Source organism: Hemiscyllium ocellatum, chromosome 35 (genome assembly GCF_020745735.1).
Source record: "Hemiscyllium ocellatum isolate sHemOce1 chromosome 35, sHemOce1.pat.X.cur, whole genome shotgun sequence".
NCBI classification, from domain to species: domain Eukaryota; kingdom Metazoa; phylum Chordata; class Chondrichthyes; order Orectolobiformes; family Hemiscylliidae; genus Hemiscyllium; species Hemiscyllium ocellatum.
In genome coordinates, this window is record NC_083435.1 from 46,854,869 (window position 1) to 46,874,566 (window position 19,698).

General features: G+C 42.5%; 1 protein-coding gene across 1 annotated transcript in view; it reads left to right on the top strand.

The window, feature by feature from the left end:
- LOC132832662 (complement C4-like) overlaps window positions 1-19,698 on the top strand; it is a 230,046-nt gene that overhangs the window by 22,941 nt on the left and 187,407 nt on the right. The window contains exons 4-5 of the mRNA XM_060850740.1: window positions 14,323-14,393; window positions 15,902-15,987. Of these exons, the coding sequence (XP_060706723.1) occupies window positions 14,323-14,393; window positions 15,902-15,987 (157 nt within the window). The remainder of the gene's footprint in view (window positions 1-14,322; window positions 14,394-15,901; window positions 15,988-19,698) is intronic.

A 19,698-nucleotide genomic window follows, 5' to 3' on the forward strand; every position in this document is an offset into this window, starting at 1 on the left:
TGTATGGTTATCCACTTTGGTGGCAAGAACAGGATGGCAGATTACTACCTAAATGGAATCAATTCAGGTAAAGGGGCAGTACAAAGAGATCTGGGTGTTCTTGTACACCAGTCAATGAAGGTAAGCATGCAGATACAGCAGGTAGTGAAGAAGACTAATAGCATGCTGGCCTTCCTAACAAGAGGGATTGAGTATAGAAGCAAAGAGGTTCTTCTGCAGCTGTACAGGGCCCTGGTGAGACCATACCTGGAGTACGGTGTGCAGTTCTGGTCTCCAAATTTGAGGAAAGACATTCTGGCTATTGAGGGAGTGCAGCGTAGGTTCACGAGGTCAATTCCTGGAATGACGGGATTACCTTATGCTGAAATACTGGAGCGACTGGGCTTGTATACCCTTGAGTTTAGAAGACTGAGAGGGGATCTGATTGAGACATATAAGATTATTAAAGGATTGGACACTCTGGAGGCAGGAAACATGTTTCCGCTGATGAGTGAGTGCCAAACCAGAGGACACAGCTTAAAAATACAGGGTAGACCATTTAGGACAGAGATGAGGAGAAACATCTTCACCCAGAGAGTGCTCTGCCCCAGAGGGCAGTGGAGGCCCAGTCTCTGTATTCATTTAAGAAAGAGTTGGATAGAGCTCTCAAGGATTGTGGAATCAAAGGTTATGGAGATAAGGTAGGAACAGGATAGTGATTAAGGATGATCAGCCATGATCATATTGAATGGTGGTGCAGGCTCGAAGGGCAGAATGGCCTACTCCTGCACCTATTGTGCATTGTCTATCAGTGCTGTTCAAGGTCCTGCAATTAGCCGCATACCTTTCCTTAACATTTGATCTCCTAAAGTGCAGCATCTCACCTTTAACTGGATTAAACTCCATCTGCCATATCTATTTCCCATTCTATCCTTTGACAACCTTCTACACTAACCACATCTCCAATGACCTTTGTATCATCTGCAAACTTATTCACCCATCCATTTATATTTTCATCCAAGTCTTTTATTTATATATAAGTATCACAAACAGCAGAAGTTGTAACATAGATCCCTGCAGAACACCAGTAGTCACGGACCTCCCCCCTAAGGAAAAACATTCTGCCAACATTCTCTGACTTCTCTGGGCAAGCCAAATCTCAATTCACGTGGCCAAATTCATTGTGGATCTCACTGCATCTTAATGTTCTGGATGTGCCTACCATAAGGGACCTTGTGAAAAGAATTACTGCAATCTACATAAATAACATAATCTACCCTCATCGATCACTGTGTCACTTCCATGAAAAATTCCATCAGGTTAGTAAGTCATGACATGCCCATGCTTTTCCAAACGTGCATAACTCCAAGCCCAAAGAATTCTCTCGAATAGCATCTCAAAAACTGATGTGAAACTCACCAGTCTATAGTTTGCTGGATTATCCTTATTTCCCTTCTTGAAAAGAGGAGTAACATGAGTTACCCTCCAGTGGTCCTGGACCTCTCCAGTGGTTAGCAACGATCTCAGCCTGTAAAATTGCATGAATCTATGTTTCTAAATATTAATTATTCATAGAGTCATCGAAAATGAAAACAAACCATTTGATCCAATTCATCCATGCTGACCCAGTTTCCCAAACTAAACTAGTGCCCATTTGCCTGTATTTGGTCCATACCCCTCCAATCCTCTTCTGTCTATATACCTGTCCAAATGTCTTTGAAATGTTGGTTGGTTGTTCTGCTATAATGCACATTTGGTCAATGCTAATTGGCAATAACACAATTGATGAAGTGGGGACACTGTTTCTAAAGTGTGAGCTTTTAAAACATGTGTTGGCTAAAACGCGATGGCATCACCAACTCTTTAGGTGTGATTTTTATATAGCGCACAAGAATGCAACCAGCACATTACAGAAGAACTACCAAAAATTATACCCTCTTCTACCACTTCCTCTGGCAGCTCATTCCATAAATACACCAACATCTGTGTGAAAAAGCTGACCCTTTGAACTTGTAAATCTTTCCCCTCATCTTAAAGAAGGATTCTGGGTAATCAAAGATGGAGGATGGGACAAAATTGTGGCTATAAGAGGTTTTGAGGATTTTGTTCAGTGTTGGGGCTGATTTCCTCGAATTCTAGAAGGAGTAGTTGCTATTTTATAAACTGTTGCATTGTTTCGAAACTTTGGGAAAGAAGATCAAAGGAAGAAGGGAGACAAAGACAGTGGTCACATGGACATTGAGTCATACAGAGAAAGAAACCTACGCTGCTGTCTGACCTAGCAGGGACCTGCACAGCTACTGCCTTTGCTGTCTATTTGCAAGTATCTCTTAACATTGGAGTTTGTTTAAAGAAAAATAAGCAAACAGTGAAATTCACAGCTGAACTTGGAGAAACCTGTGCGTGGGAGCCCACAGCAGGGGAACAGTTTGGTGGCTTTTTAAGGTGCAACATTACTGGTTTTGTAGTGTAAGTATGCAATAGTAAATAGAGTGAGGTTTTTTATTATATTTTGTTATTGAGATCTGTCTCTTGATTAAAGGTTAAAAATATAATAACATAGGTACCAAGCTCGCCTGGAGCAGTGTTTTAATGTAGTAAGACTGTGCTACTTTCTGGGTCTGTAAATTGTTAACGTGCAAAGATGGCCTTTAATAGAGTAATGTGCCCTTCCTTTTGGATTTGGGAGTTTAGGGAGAGTTTCTATCTTATGTCTGCAAGAAGTGTGTTTGGTTGTGAATCCTATTGGATTGTATAAGATTGTTTGGAGTGACAGTTAAAAACAATGAGAAATTTACAGAAGTTATGGGGTGTGATGGATGGCAGTTAGCGAGAAGGAGGTAAATCGAAGATATAGCCAGGTAGTTGGGTGACTTCCAGGACAGGTAGGAAATGGAGGCAGGAAGTGCAGGAGACTTCTGTGGCTAACTCCATCACAAACAGGTACATTGTTTTGGAAATTGTAGGGAGAGATGGAACTCTCAGGGGAATGTAGCATTGATAGGTTTCTGGTACTGAGATTACTTCTAATGTAATGAGGGATATGCCCGGTTCCAAACGATCGATTGTGATAGGAGACTCCCTAGTCAGAGGCACAGGCAGATGATTCTGCGGCTGATAGCGAGACATTAGAATGATGCGCTGCCTCCCTGAAGCCAGGATCTAGGATATCTCAGACAGGCTGCAGAACATTCTCAAAAGGGAGTGGGATCAGCAAGAGGTCATTGTACACATTGGAACTAATGACATAGGAGGAGAAAAGGACAAGATTCTGAGGACAGAATATAGGAAGTTAGGCAGGAATTTACAAAGTAAGTCCTCAAAGGTAGTAATATTTGGATTACTCCCAGTGATACAAGCTAGTGAGAGTAGAAATAGAAGGATAGAGCAGATGCACAGAGCCCAGGGAGACAGTAAGAAAAGTGATCAGCTAGAGACTGGTATAGTTGGGGAAAATGAGTAAGTGAAATAGATAGGGCAGGCAGGTAAACAAAATACAGATCATTCTGCTATTACATGTGTTTCATCAACATGAATTCGCTGTAACATGATTGAATAAGGGATACTCTTTTTCGAAAATAAGAACTTTTAAAATGTGTGTTGGCTATAGGGTGATTGCATTGCCAACACCTTAATGTTATTTGTATTGCGTGATTCATGTATAGCACAGGGTCATACAGGAACACAACTATTGTGCTGTGGATGAAATAGCTGTAGAGAATGTGGTTGGACTGATTAATTTAACTGCACTTATTTCAATGCAAGAGGCCTAACTGGTGTAGCTGATGAACTCAGGGCATGGTTAGGATCTTGGGACTGGGATATCATAGCAATTACAGAAACATGGCTCAGTGATGGACCAGACTGGCAGCTTTATGTTGCAGGGTACAGATGTTACAGCAAGCATCGAAAGGCGGGCAAGAGAGAAGCAGGAGTGGAGTTTTTGATTCGGGATAACAGCTGCATTTAGGGAGGATAATAAGTGCAGGGAATTCCTGCAGGGAGGGTATTTGGTTGGAACTGAGAAATAAAAAATGGATGATCACCTTATTGGGATTTCCAATAGATGCCCCCTAGTAGTCATCAGGAAATTGAGAAACAAATTTGTAAGGAGATCTCAGTTATCTGTAGGAATATTGGGGTGATTATGGTAGGAGATTTTAACTTTCCAAACATAGACTGGAACTGCCATCGTGTCAGAGGCTTGGATGGAGAGGAATTTGATACAGTACATGGATGTACCTATTAGAGAAGGTGCAAAACTTAACCTACTCTTGGGAAATAAGGCGTGGCAGGTGACTGAGGCGTCAGTGGGGGAGCACTTTGGAGCCAGTGACTTTAATTTCCTTACTTTTAAAATAGTGATGGAAAAAGATAGACCAGATCTAAAGGTTAAAGTTCTATGTTAGAGAAAGGCCAATTTTGATGGTATGAGGCAGGATTGTTCAAAAGTTGATTGAGGGCGGATGTTCACAGGTGAAGGGTCGGCGGGAAAATTGGAAGCCTTCAAACAGGAGATAATGAGATTCCAGTGGCAGTATGTTACTGTTAGGGTGAAGAGCATGGCTGGTCAAAGTACGGAATGCTGGATGTCCAGAGAAATTGAGGTTTTGGTCAAAAATAAGAAGGAAGCATATGTCAGGTATAGACAGAAGAAATCGAGTGATTCCCAAAAGTGTATAAAAGCAGTAGAACAGGGAAATCAGAAGAGCAAAAAGGGGACAGGAGATAGCTTTGGAACATAGGATTTAATAAAATCCAAAGAGATTCTACAAATACATTAATGACAAAGGGGTAACTAGGGAGAGAATAGGGCCCCTCAAAGATCAGCAAGGCCACCTTTATGAGCACCCGCAGGAGATGGAGGGGTGGGGGTGCATACGAATGAGTATATTGCACCAGTGGTTCCTAGGCAAAAGGATATCGAAAACAGACATGGGGAAATATATAGAAACACCTATACATGGTGCTGGATGTCTTAAAACGCATAAAGGTTGATGAATCCCTGGGACCTCATGATGTGTGCCCTTGAACACTGTGGGAAGCTAGGGAAGTGATTTCTGGACCCCTTGCTGAAATAGTTGTACCATCGATAACCAGAGTTCAGGTGTTGGATGTCTGTAGGTTGGTTGACATTCTGCCACTATTTAAGAGAATTGTTAAGGAAAAGCAAGGGAACTATTGACCAGTGAGTTTGACAATGGTGGTGGGAACATTGTTGAAGGGAATCCTGAGGGACAGCATTTACATGTATTTGGAAAGGCAAGGACTAATTGGCGATAGTTAACATGACTTTGTGCATGGGAAATTGTGTCTCAATAACTTCAGTGAATTTGTTTTTGTCGAAGTGACAAAGAAAATTAATGAAGGCAGAACAGTAGACATGATCTATATGGACTTCAGTAAGGCATTCAACAAGGTTTCTCACTGTAGACTGGTTAGCAAGGTGAGATCATATGGAATTGAGGGAGAATTAACTATTTAAATACATAATTACTCAAAGGTAGAAGACAGAGGGTGATGGTGAGGGTTGCTTGTCAGTCTGGAGATCTGTGACCAGCAATGTGCCATGGGGATTGGTGCTGGGTCCGATGCTTTTCATCATGTATATAATTGATTTATAAATTCATAAGATATAGGAGCATAATTGGGCCATTCAGCCTATTGAGTCTGTTCCGCCATTCGATCATGGCTGATCTGCCCATAACCCCCATTTTCCTGCCTTCATCCCATAACCCTTCAACCCATTCCCAAAAATCTTTCAAATTCTTCCTCAATCTTACTCACTGTGCCAGCATCCACCACACTTTGTTGGCGTGAATTCCACAGATTTACAATCTTTTGGGCGAAGTGGTTTCTCCTCAACTCTGTTTTAAATTTGCTAATCCTTATCCTAAGGTTATGTCCTCTCTTCCCCACAAGAGGAAACATGTGCTCAATGTCTACTTTATCCACACTTTTTATCATCTTGATTATGTCAATTTGATGTCCCCTAATTCTTCCAAAATTACAGAGAGTATAGGTCCTAACTGTTTCATCTCTCTTCATATGACAAGCCCTTCATGTCTGGGATCAGTCTTATGAACCTCTCTGAACTGCCTCCAATGTCACTCCAGATGCAGTCTCTGCCTTACCTTTATATTCTACTCCAACAACTTTGAAGGCCAATATTCCATTTACTTTCTTTACTATCTGTTGTACCTGCATGAAGAGGACTCGTGAAGAGGACACCCTGGTCCCTCAGTACCTGAGCACCTCAAAGTCTCTCCCCATTAGATAATAGGTCGCCTTCCCCATTTTTTCACCAAAATGTATGACCTTTCACTTCACCATTGGCCACATTTTGGCCCACTCTCCTCACCTATCAACATCCATTTGTGAGGTTCTTCGAAGAACTCTAGTAGATTATTCAAACATGATTTGACCTTCATAAAACCATGCTGACCCTGATGGATAGCATTTTGTCTATCCAAATGTCCTGATATTGCTTTCTTCATAATTGATCCTCACACTTTCGCAACAACAGATGTTAAACTAAGTGGTATGTAATTTCCCACAAATTACCCCACTACCTTTTTAAATAACAGTGTTACGTGAGCATTTTTCCAATCCACTGGAACCTTTCCCATGTCCAGAGAACTTTAGAATATTGTAACCAATGGATTTGGAATATTGTAACCAGTATCTCCGCTGCCAGTTCTTTTAATAACCTAGCTTGTAGATCATCAGGCCAACGGACTTGTCTGCCCTCAATCCTAATAATTTTGCAGATTACCTTTTCCCAATTGATCTTGGTTGTTCTAAGTTCTATCCTTTCTATCACTCTGACTTGCCTGATCCAACAGGAATGGTAGGTTTGTCCTCCACAGTGAAAACTGAAGCCAAGTTTTCAGGTATTTTGTTCAGTTTTGGTCACCTTGATACTGGAAAGAAAGTAGATTAAATTTATAAGGGTGTTGTCAGGATTCAACTGTCTGAGTTACAGGGAGAGGTTGGACACGCAAAGAAGTTCTTCTTTAGAATGTAGGATACTGAGGTGGGGGTGGGAACCTTCTAGAAGCGTGTAAGATCATGAGAGTCATGGATAAGGTGAATGCACTCAGTCTTTTCATCAGGCTGGTTAATCAAGGACTGGAAGGTATCATTGAAGTTTAGAGGAGGAAGAGTATTCACATGTGGAATGAGCTGTCAGTGGAAGTAGTTGAAATGGGTACATTAACAACATTTAAAAGGCATTTGGACAAATACATAGATAGAAAAGCTTAATAGGGAGATGGGCCAAGTGTAGGGAAGTGAAGTTTGTATGAATTGATATTTTGGTTGGCATGGACCAGTTTGCGCCAAAGGTAAGTGCCTCTTGTAAGTGCCATTTCTTCCCTGGAGAAATAAAGATTCCATCAATCTGTTCTATCCACACCTCTCATAATATTGTAGACGATAATCAAGCTCGTTCATTATCCTGTGATATTCGAGTGAAAACAAGCTACGTTGGTCCAATCGCTCCTCACTATTAATACCGCCAAAATGTGGGGCCCTCTCCAAAAGCCTCCACATCCTCCCGGCAGTGCGATTAGATTAGATTAGATTCCCCATAGAATGGAAACAGGCCCTTTGGTCCAACAAGTCTGCACTGACCTTTTGAAGAGTAACCCACCAGACCCATTCCACTACCCTGTATTTATCCCTGATTAATGCACCTAATGCAATGGGCAATTTAGTACAGCCAATTCACCTGACCTTGGACTGTGGGAGGAAACTGGAGCAAACCCACGCAGACATGGGGAGAACATGCAAACTCCACACACAGTCACCCGTGACAGCAATCAAACCAGGGTCGCTGGCACTGTGAGGCAGCAGTGCTAACCACCGAACGACCGTGTGATGATAAGGACGATACACAGGATTCAAACTGTGGCCCAGCTGAAGTTCTAAACCAATGCACCGTGACTTGCCAATTTTAATGCACTATGCCCTGACCAATGAAGGCAAGCATGCCATATGCCTTCTTGATCAGCTATCCAGTAGATTAGATTACTTACAGTGTGGAAACAGGCCCTTCGGCCCAACAAGTCCACACCGACCCGCCGAAGCGCAACCCACCCATACCCCTACATTATTCCTTACCCCTTACCACTATGGGCAATTTAGCCTGGCCAATTCACCTGACCCACACATCTTTGGACTGTGGGAGGAAACCGGAGCACCCGGAGGAAACCCACGCAGACACGGGGAGAACGTGCAAACTCCACGCAGTCAGTCGCCTGAGTCGGGAATTGAACCCGGGTCTCTGACGCTGTGAGGCAGCAGTACTAACCACTGTGCCACCGTGCCACCCACTGTGCCACCAATCTGCCCACATGTGCTCATGCTTTGTCTCTGTTGCTCACACTCATACTCACAGTCTGTCCTTCTCATGCTCTGTCTCTGTCTCTGTCTCTCTCTCTCAATCGTGCTCACCCTCTGTCCTTCTCTCTCTCTCAGTCACTCTCACCTTATCTCTCTCTCTCTCTCACTCACATGCTCACGCTCTGTCATTTGCTCTCTCTCTCTCTCTCTCTCTTTCACACAGGATCACATTCTCTCCCCCTCTCACCCTTGCGCTCACGCTCTGGCCATCTCTCTCTCTCTCTCTCTCTCTCTCTCTCACACACACACACACACACACACACACACACACACACACACACACACACACACACACACACACACATGCACTCATGCTCTGTCTCTCATTCTCAAACCCACACTCTCACACTGTCTCTCTCTTGCTCTCACACTCAGGCTCTGTATCGCTCAGGCTCTCTCTCTCTCTCTCTCTCTCTCTCTCTCTCTATCTTTCATTCACATAGATCCTCTGTCACTCTCTCTCACTCACAGTCACACTGGTTCTCAATCTTACACTCATGCTCATCCTCTGGATCGCTAATGCTCTGTCTCTCCCTCCCTGTCTCTCTCTCTCTTTCTCATTCACGCTCACCCTCTGTCACTCTCTTTTACACATGCTCACACTCTGACTCTCAATCTCACACTCATGCTCACCCTCTGTCTATCTCTCTCTTACTTGCACTCTAGCTACGTTTCTCTCTCTCTCTCTCTCTCTCTCGCTCTCACTCATTCTCAATCTCCATCTCTCTCATGCTCTATCTCTATCTCTCTCTGTCACCTTCTGTCTTTCACTCTCTCTCACTCATGCTCATGCCTTGTCTCTCTCGCTCTCACCCTCATGCTCACAGTCTTTCTCTCACACACACACTCACACACCCATGCTCACACACTACCTCTCTCTTGCTCTCACACTCACACTCAGGCTCAGGATCTCTCATGCTCTGTCTTTTTGTCTCTCTCACTCATGCTCACCCTCTGTCTCTCACACTCTGTCACCTCATTACAGGAAGGATGTAATAGCGCAAGATGGGATACAGAGGAGGTTGACTTGGATGTTGCCTAGGATAGAGAAATTGAGCTACAAAGAGAGACCAGATAATGTTGGATTGCTTTCTTTAGTGCAGAGATGCTGAGTGGGGATACAGTTGAGATGTGGACAGAGTGAGTAGGAAGCAGCTGTTCCCCTTGGTTGAAGGGTCAATCACAGGGGAGCACAGATTTAGGTAAGGGGGAGGAGGGAATTCAGAGGGGATTTGAGACAAAACATTTTCACTCAGAGGGTGGTGTGAATCTGGAAGGGGCTGTCTGAATAGGTCATGGAGGGCTAAACTGTACAACTTTAAAAAAACATTTGGATGAGCTCGTGAAATATCATAGCATTCAAAGTTATGGGACAAGCAGAAAATTGGGATTAGCGGACCTTTAGTGGTAGTTATTGTCAATGAAGACTTGATGGAGTGAAAGATCTTTTCTACATTGTATAACTGAATTTTCTTGTCACTGATATAGCGCTCACTGGCCTACAATTTGCCAGATTTTCCCTGTTGCCCTTCATATGTTAAAAACAAACAACGTTCGCTGTTTTTCAGCCTTCTGTGATTTACGAGAATACAACAATATCATACAAGGCACCTGAAATTTCCTCACCTGCTTTGGTCAGTATTCTTCAATAAATCCCATCAGGTCCTGGAGATTTGTCCACTTTAATGTTTTTCAAAATACCCAACACCTCCTCTATTTTTATACCCTGTTTGCCAAAGATGACCTCTTTTAGCCCTCCTAAATACTTACTTCAGCAATTTCCTACTATCTTTGTGTACTTCAAAGACTCAGTCTGATTTCATGTTTCCTATATCTTATGCACGCCTCCTTTTTCTTTTTGACCAAGTTCTTAATTCTCTTTGTTGTCCAAGGTTCCAGAACCTTGCCAAATTTACCTTTCACTTTTACCGAGTAGTGCTGGCCCTGAACTCTAATCCAGTGGTGTTTAAAAGATTACCACATGCTAGATGTGGCTTTACCCTCAAACAGCCACCTCCAGTTGACCTTCTCCAGTTATCGATGAAGAGTTTACGTCCTAAACATCAATTCTCATGGTCCTCGGATGCTGCCTGACCGGTTGTGCTTTTCCAGCACCACACTCTCAATGTTTCACTTCTTGCCTAAAAAGCTCCCCCACTGTAACGTCAAACCTGTGGCCGGGCTTATTCCACAGCGGCAAGTCCGGCATATCTTCTCCCCTAGTTGGACTATTCATATATTGTTTCAAAAATCTGTCCTGGACACATTCTACCCATCCAAGCTCCTGGCATTAAGCAAGTCCAGTCACTATAAGGGAAGCTGTAAATTCCCACCTGAACAGCCCTGTTGTTTTTACAGTTTTTCACAATTTGTCCACATATCTGTTCCTCGATCACCCACAGGCTGTTCCGAGGCCTGCAGTACAATCAAGTCAAAGTAATTGCACCCTTTGTATTCCTGAGTTTTAACCATATTGACCTCTCTGGATGGGCCAACAAAGGTGTCCTCCCTCAGGGCACCAAGGTAGGTGATAGTGGACAGTGAAGAAGATTATCTCGGCCTACAACAGGAACTTGATCAGATGGGCTAATGGGCCGAGGAGTGGCAGATGGAGTTTACTTTATAGAGTTATAGAACTGTGCAGCTTGGAAACAGACTTTTTGGTCCAACACAGGTATCCAAAATAAATAAGCCTCCATCTGCGAGAATAAATTGTCCCTTAGTTTTCTTTTGTACCTTCCTGCTCTCACCTTAAACCAATGCCAGTGGACTCTCCACCATGGAAAAAAAGAGCTATTTACCCTATAAATAAAATCATAGAATCCCTTGCCTGCAAACAGCTCATTAGGCCCAACAAGTCCACACCAACCCTCCAAGAAGTATCCCAACAAGACCCTATTACTTCACATTTCCCCTGACTAATGCACCGAACCCACACATCCCTGAACGCTATGGGCAACTTAGTGCCACCAATTCACCTAACCCGCACATCTTTGAACCACGGGAGGAAAACGGAGTACCTGGAGGAAACCCACACAGACAGGTGCTGGGTGCCTAGTGCTGTAAAGCAGGAGTGCTAACCACTGAACCACCATGCCCCCATGCCTCGTTTACAAACCTTTATAAGGTCACCCATCAGCCTCAGATGCTCCAGGGAAAATAGATGAGGTGTTGTATTTTGGTAAGGCAGACTGGTGCAGTATTTACAGTATACAGCTAATTGTTGGCCACTGGGAATGTTGCTGAACAAAGAGACTTAGAGGTCAAGATGCATAGTTCTTTGAGAATGGAGATGCAGGTAGACAGGATGATGAAGACATTGTTTGACACACTTGCCTTTATTTGTCAGAAGACTAAGTATTGAAGTTGGGATGTCATGTTGTGACAGTATAGGGCATTTTTGAGGCCACTTTTAGAATACTACAAACGATTTTGCTTGCCCTTTTATAGGAACGGTGTTTAACAAGAAGGATGTTGTTAAGCTTGTGAAGGATGCTGCTGCGACTGCAGGGTTTGAGCTATAAGAAGAGCATGAATAGACTAGAATTTTTCCCCCTGGAGCATCAAAGGCTGAGGGGTGACCTGAAAGATGTTTATAAAACATGAGGGGCAGAGATAAGGTGAATAGCTAAGGTATTTTTCCTCTGGTTAGGAGGTCAAAACTACAGGGCATAGGTTTAAGGTGAGGGGGAAAGATTTCAAATGGACCTAAGAGGCAATCTTTTTACTCAGAGGGTGGTGCGTATATGGAACAAACTGCCAGAGGAAGTGGTAGAGGTGGGTACAATTACAATGAAGGGTTACATGGACAGGGTTAGGGGTGGGTTGTGTATCTGACCCTCTTTGGAGGGTCAGTGGACTTGATAGGCCGAATGGCCTCCTTCTACATTATGGATTTTAGAAAAAAATCAACCTCACTTTTTTTCCCTTCATCTAGTTCAGATGTATCATGCTTGATTCCCACAGTCTAACTTTTGGTATATATTTGGGGTAGGGGGTGACAAGAACTGCCTATTAAGTGCCACTTAACTGCCTATTAACTGCCACTCTGAAAAGAATATCTATGAATTCTTGCTCTCGGTTTCCAATTCTTAATACAGACCCAGGTCTTTTTCCACTGCATAATAATGCCTTGTGTAAAACGTTACCAAAAATATATGCAAAAATATGATAACACCACAAACACTGGTTATGACTTATCTACTGCTTATGCCCAAAAATAAATCACACTCTAGTCAGCTTTATACATATCATATTCGTAAATCTATGTTAATCTGTAAAATTGTTCAAAGTTTGGGAGAAGATTTGTAGCTCGGGTGCTCGTTGTTGTGGTTCTGTTCGCCGAGCTGGGAATTTGTGTTGCAGACGTTTCGTCCCCTGTCTAGGTGACATCCTCAATGCTTGGGAGCCTCCTGTGAAGTGTTTTTATGATCTTTCCTCCGACATTTGTAGTGGTTTGAATCTGCTGCTTACAGTTGTCAGTTCCAGCTGTCCATTGCAGTCGTCGGTATATTGGGTCCAGATCGATGTACTTATTGATTAAATCTGTGGATGAGTGCCATGCCTCTAGCAATTCCCTGGCTGTTCTCTGTTTTGCTTGTCCTACAATAGTAGTGTTGTCCCAGTCGAATTCATGTTGCTTGTCATCTGCATGTTTGGCTACTAAGGATAAGGTCGTGTCGCTTTGTGGCTAGTTGGTGTTCATAGACGCGGATCGTTAGCTGTCTTCCTGTTTGTCCTATGTAGTGTTTTGTGCAGTCCTTGCATGGGATTTTGTACACTACATTGGTTTTGCTCATGCTGGGTATCGGGTCCTTCATTCTGGTAAATTGCCACTCTTAGACAACAACTCCATCACCAGCCTCTGTCTTCTACCTGCGAGCCAGTTCTGTATCCATATGGTTATTTCTCATGATCTTCCATGTGATCTAATCTTGCTAACCAGTCTATCATGATTGTGTGTACATTAGCCAAAGCAAATGCTGGCTAAAGACAGGAAAGAGCATCAATACAGAAAAAGGCAAGAAAGCCAAAAGGTATGGAAAATAGAAAGAATAGTTACACAAATCTGATCTGCAATGACCAAAGTTCATCTTTCATATCATATTTGATAATATTGCGATGCCAACTATAGCATAACATTATTGGGAAGATAGAACATAGAACATAGAAAAATACAGCGCAGTACAGGCCCTTCGGCCCTCGATGTTTGCACCGATCAAAGCCTACCTAACCTACACTAGCCCAATAGCCTCCATATGCTTATCCAATGCCCGCTTAAATGACCATAAAGAGGGAGAGTAAAAAATGAGGTCTGCAGATGCTGGAGATCACAGCTGCAAATGTGTTGCTGGTCAAAGCACAGCAGGCCAGGCAGCATCTCAGGAATAGAGAATTCGACGTTTCGAGCATAAGCCCTGAAGGGGCTTCTCCCAAACTTTGAACAATTTTACAGATTAACATAGATTTACGAATATGATATGTATAAAGCTGACTAGAGTGTGATTTATTTTTGGGCATAAGCAGTAGATAAGTCATAACCAGTGTTTGTGGTGTTATCATATTTTTGCATATATTTTTGGTAACGTTTTACACAAGGCATTATTATGCAGTGGAAAAAGACCTGGGTCTGTATTAAGAATTGGAAACCGAGAGCAAGAATTCATAGATATTCTTTTCAGAGTGGCAGTTAATAGGCAGTTAAGTGGCACTCTATTCCTGAGATGCTGCCTGGCCTGCTGTGCTTTGACCAGCAACACATTTGCATAAAGAGGGAGAATCCACCACTGCTACTGGCAGGGCATTCCGTGAACTCACAACCCGCTGAGTTGGGCTTTAATTCCATTTATTTTAGATAGAATCAAGTTTTTAAAAAAATGTCCAATTGCTCCTGAATAATCAAATGAATTAATTAATCTTTCTTCTATTCATTTACAGTAATGTACAGAATTTTTACGCTGGATCACTACATGAGACCAGTAAATGATAAACTCAGGGTTTCTATATATGTAAGTAAACTCAGTTTGGAGAGGGAGAAAATACGGTGGGTGCGTGAAATCAGTTAAAAAAAAGACAAAATTGCTGGAAAAGCTCCATCAGTTTGGCATCATTTGGGAGAGAAAGTAGATTTAATATTTTGGGTCAAGTGACCCTTCTTCAGAATTTATTTTGCAGGGAAAAGTTTGGTGTATAGGCTGAAATGGGCAGAGGAGAGTAGGAAATGATAAGCAGAGTTGGGGCCCAGGATAAGAAGAACAATTGGTTAGACAAAGGAATGGGTCTGGGATAATGAATGATTTACAAATGGGGACCATTAGTGGCTGAAAAAGAGTTGTTTGAGTGAGCAACCCATGCAGGTCTGGTGTGTGGGGAAATTGGTTCAGGACATGGAAAAAGTTGCTCAGCTTTAAAATTGTTGAACTCGAACTTGACTCCGGAAGGTTGCAGTGTTTCCAAGCAGGAAATGAGGCATTGTTCTTCCAGCTTGCACTGAGTTTCGCTAGAGCGCTGCAGCATGCCCAAGACAGAGATGTTGGTCAACGCGGTACAGTCAGTTCTGAAAAAGGGTGACTGGATCCAAAATGCTAACCGCTTTCTCTGCACAGATGCTACCCGACCTGCTGAGATTTTCTAGCAAATTGTATTTTTCTTTACAATCTGGGCAAATGCGAAGTGATGCATTTTGGAACATTCAATTCAAAACAAACTATACAGTAAATGGAAAAGTCCTGGGCAAAATTGATGTACAGAGAGATCTGGGTGTTCATGTCTATTGTTCCCTGAAGGTGGCAACACAGGTCAACAGAGTGGTCAAGAAGGCATATGGCATGCTTTTCTTATTGGACGGGGTATTGAGTACAAGAGTTGGCAGGTTATGTTACAGTTGTATAAGACTTCAGTTCAGCCACATTTGTTGGAAGTGATGTATGCTAAACTAATGGGGTTTGCAGACAGGAAAGATATAGGGAGAAACTGTGTCTCTTTCAAATTAATAGTATAGGTGACATCCATTTTCTGAATTGTTTGCACAGGCAATGCCTCAACCAACCAAATGTATTGCATTTGGTTTTAAATTGAACAAATCTTGGCAATTAACTGTCAGTCATAATTACCTGTGTAGTCTCCATAGCAACATTTCTACAGTTCAGAGTCCATTTTCATGTACTCTGTTCTCATACAGAATCTGTGCTATGTTTTCCCCATTTAGTGGATGATTGCAAGATGCAATGTTTCAACAAAATGTGTCTTTTTTCCCCACAAAGTTCATGCTCTACACTGTGAAATGATGATTTGGAATATTTTGAACCTGTTGTTGTTAAAAAAAACAAAAAAAAACAAGTATTGCCAAAATGGTGTAATGTTGTATACTGCTTCCTGACAGAATGTGTGACTTTACCATTGTCAATTTGCCTTGATAACAAAAGCTGACCACCCTATACATGAGCCCCGCCCTTGAGCAACGTGATCAAGACTTGTGGTTTCACACTGAATCTATTTTGGCTTTTTTATGTACCAGAACTCCCGCAACATGCAACTCATGGCCGCTAACTGGATGTCAGAGAAAATGAAATTGCTCCGCACAAAAATCCCTGATATTGAAGAGTAAGTTATTAATATATTTCATTTCACATAAGTGTGGGGAGATGCACTTATGCAGGACAGACAAGAAAAAACATGATCCGTAGCATGGCCCTTGGAAGCACTGAAGATTATATTTACTCACTGGTGTGAATGCCCTCAGCCTTATTTCAGCAGGGCTGGTTGATAAAATAGTTCAGAAGATCTATTTAATAGTTGCCTTCATATGCTGAGGTATGGGGTTCAAGAGCAGGGAGGATATCCTGGAGCTGCATAAAATGCAAGTTAGGCCATAAATAGAATGGCCTTACCACACAGTAAGTCCAACTTCATGATGTAAGTGGTTTGTCCAACTTTCTCTTCACAGTCCTCCAACCTTGATATTGAATAGGATTTCGATTTAGTCACTAGACTGACCTTCCGACAGTTCACAAAAAATCGTTGAGTCCCACCAGGTTTGGAAACTAACACAATTGACAAACTCCACCCGCTCAAACTCGGGTCGATGATGTCTTCCTTCTGGACCTGTGTGGCTCTGAGAGGATTAAGCCTGTACGGGTGTTGTTTTATCGGAACAGCAACTCCATGTTGCTCACTTCCACCTCACGCACAATAGCATTAGTCTTCCCTACCTTATTCCTGCACAAGTCCTCATACAGCTGCAACAAACCATTCAACTCTGTTCATTGGTCCTGAGATAGATAGCCCACTAACCTATCCCACTCCTCAAGGGCGTCCCCATTATTCACCTCATGTTGAGGCACATCAAATCCATGTCACCTGGATTTGATTCCCCACCCTGTGGGGCAGTAACTAACACGTGTTGCTCTAGTTCTCTGTCTGTAGTATACTAAGGTTTCAACACACTCACATGCCATACCTGATACAGTTTTCTTTCCATCCGGCATCTTTACCAGATAGTTTACCTGACTCAGCATCTCCTCGATTTGAGAGGAACTACTAAACCTGGTTTGGGAGGGATCTCCTACAACTGGTTACAACAATTATATGTTATCCCCTTGGGAAAACATTGGAATTTTAGAGTTTTAATCTGTCTCCTGCTTTGTTCTATGCTGTTCCCTCTTCAGGTGCTGTTTAGCTAATCCACCTAAATTTACTCCCTCCCTCAGCTCAGATACATAATCCAAGTGTGAGGTCTCCGACTTCAGCCCGATCAATTTTTCATTAATTGGTTTCAAAGGTCCTCTCACTTCAGGTCAAAATATTAACTCAAGGGGACTAAACTGAGTAGATTAATTTGGGACACCTCTAATTGCAAACAATAGGAATGGGATACCTTCATCCCAATCATTTTGGTAATCCTGACAGTACACTCTTAACATGTTTTTCGTGGTCCAATGCTATCTTTCCAAGGCTTCCTGAAATTCAAGATGGAATGCAATTGTTTCAAAGTGCTGTCTGCTTAAAATAGCCATGACACCCATTAACTTAAGGTCTTCCATTAAATACATACCTTGTGAATCAGCGACCTCCGTGAGAGCAGTGGGAGTAATGTTCAATTCTGATGTCCTCATTACAGGAATGATGTGGAAGCTTTAGAGACAGTGCAGAGGAGTTTTACCAGGACACTGCCTAGACTGGAGAGCATGTCATATGAAGGAAGGTTGAGGGAGAGAAGCCTTTTTCTTAAAGGAGCAAAGAAGGGTTAGAGGTGTGGAAGGTGATGAGAGGCAGAGATGGAGAGAGACTCCTTCCCAGAGTAGAAATGGCTATCAAGAGGGGGCATAATTTTAAGGTGATTGGACGAAGGTTTAGGGGAGATGTCATAGGTTGGTTCTTGACACAGAGCGTGCTGGGTGAGTGGAATGCACTGTCAACAGTGGTAATAGAGTCAAATATATTAGGGGCATCTAAGCGACTCTTGGATAGGCACATGGATGATAGTAAAATGAAGGTAAGTTAGTTTGATCTCAGAGTAAGATAATAGATCAGCACAACATCAAGGGCAGAAGGGCCAGTACTGTGGAGTACTGTTCTACAATCTATGTTCTATGCTGTAATTACATTTGAGAAGATGTTTCATACAAGTGATTAAAATCACGAATAGAATCAAAGAATCATACAGTTCTGAAACAGACTCTTCGATCTAACTCATCCATGCCAACCAAACTAAACTAGTCCCATTTACCTGGACTTGGCCTATATCCCCCTGAATCTTTCTTATTCATGTACCTGTCCAAATGTCATTCGAATGTTGTAACTGTACCCGCAGTTACTACTTCCTCTGTCGGTTCATTCCACGTGCGAACCACCCCAGTATGAAAAAGTTATCCCTCAGGTCCCTTTTAAATCTTTCTCTACTCAGTTAAAAATATCCCCTATAGTTCTGAGCTCCCTTACCCTAGGGAAAAGACCACTGCTATTCACCTTATCTAAGCCCCTCATAATATTATAAACCTTGATAAAGTCATCCCGCAATCTTCTATGAATCTGTGAAAAATGTCCTGGGTTATCCAGCCTCTCCTTAAACTTGCAGTCCCAGTAACATCCTTGTAAATATTTTCTGCATCTTAATCCTGAATGCTGAGGAAAAGGAGGAAGAATTGTGCAAGGGGCTAGAAGGTGTGGATTGAAGGTGGGTGTCACATGAAGCTTTAACAGCATTATTATATTCATGACTTTGCAGTTTACAATTGGGTTGTGGAATGTACTGCCTAAGCCTGCTTGACAAAAGTTCATTCAAAGCACAAAATTAGAAATTGAGTAAATTGATGAGCTCTTGCAACAGATATACATTGCACTGGTGAGGCCTCATCTGGAATACTGTATACAGCATTAGTCAGCCAATTTAAGGAGGGATAAAGGCCCATAGTCTTAAGAAACCACAAGGCTGCTCTCTCATTAAAAAGAGAGATGACTGGTGGTAGTTTGACCTGAGGGTCATCGTGCTTCTGGAGAGGTTACAGTTTAAGAAAGAGAATCTTTCACAGCAGCCTCAACCACTATCAGAACTGAGACCATGCTGTTACTATCATTTTCCAAAGCAAACCAGTGGTCTAGCCAACAGAGCTAACCAATCCCATTAATAAGTGATTGAAATTCATTGGAAGTGGTTCGGTGCAGTTAGACTTATAGAGTCATAAAGTCATGGAAACAGACCCTTCTGGCCAACTCACCAGATATACCAAATAAATCTAATCTCATTTGCCATCACTTGGCTCATAAACCCTTCCTATTCAAATATCCATCCAGATGCCTTTTAAAAGTTGTAATTGTACCAGCGTCCTCCACTTCATCTCGCCACTTATTCCATACACGCACCATCCTCTGCATGAAAAATGTGCCCCTTATTTCCCTTTTAAATACCTATGCCCTCTTCAGACTCTCCCTATAGCTCAGACCCATTCTCCCTTAGCATGCCACTCATGATATTATCAACCTCTCAAAGATCACCCCTCAGCCTCTGGCACTCCAGGGAAAATTGTCCCAGCCTCTTCACCCTCTGCCTATAGCCCAGACCCTTCAACTCTGGCAACATTCCTGTAAATCTTTTCTGGACCTTTTCAAGTTTCACAACATCCTTCCTATGGCACAGAGACCAGAATTGCATGCAATATTCCAATAGTGGCCTCACCGATGTCCTGTACAGGTGCAACATGACCTCCCAACTCGCACTTGTCAGTAAAGGCATTCATACCAAATGCCTTCTTCACTGTCCTATCTACCTGCGATCCCACTTCCAAGGAACTATGAACCTGCACTCGAAGGTCTTTT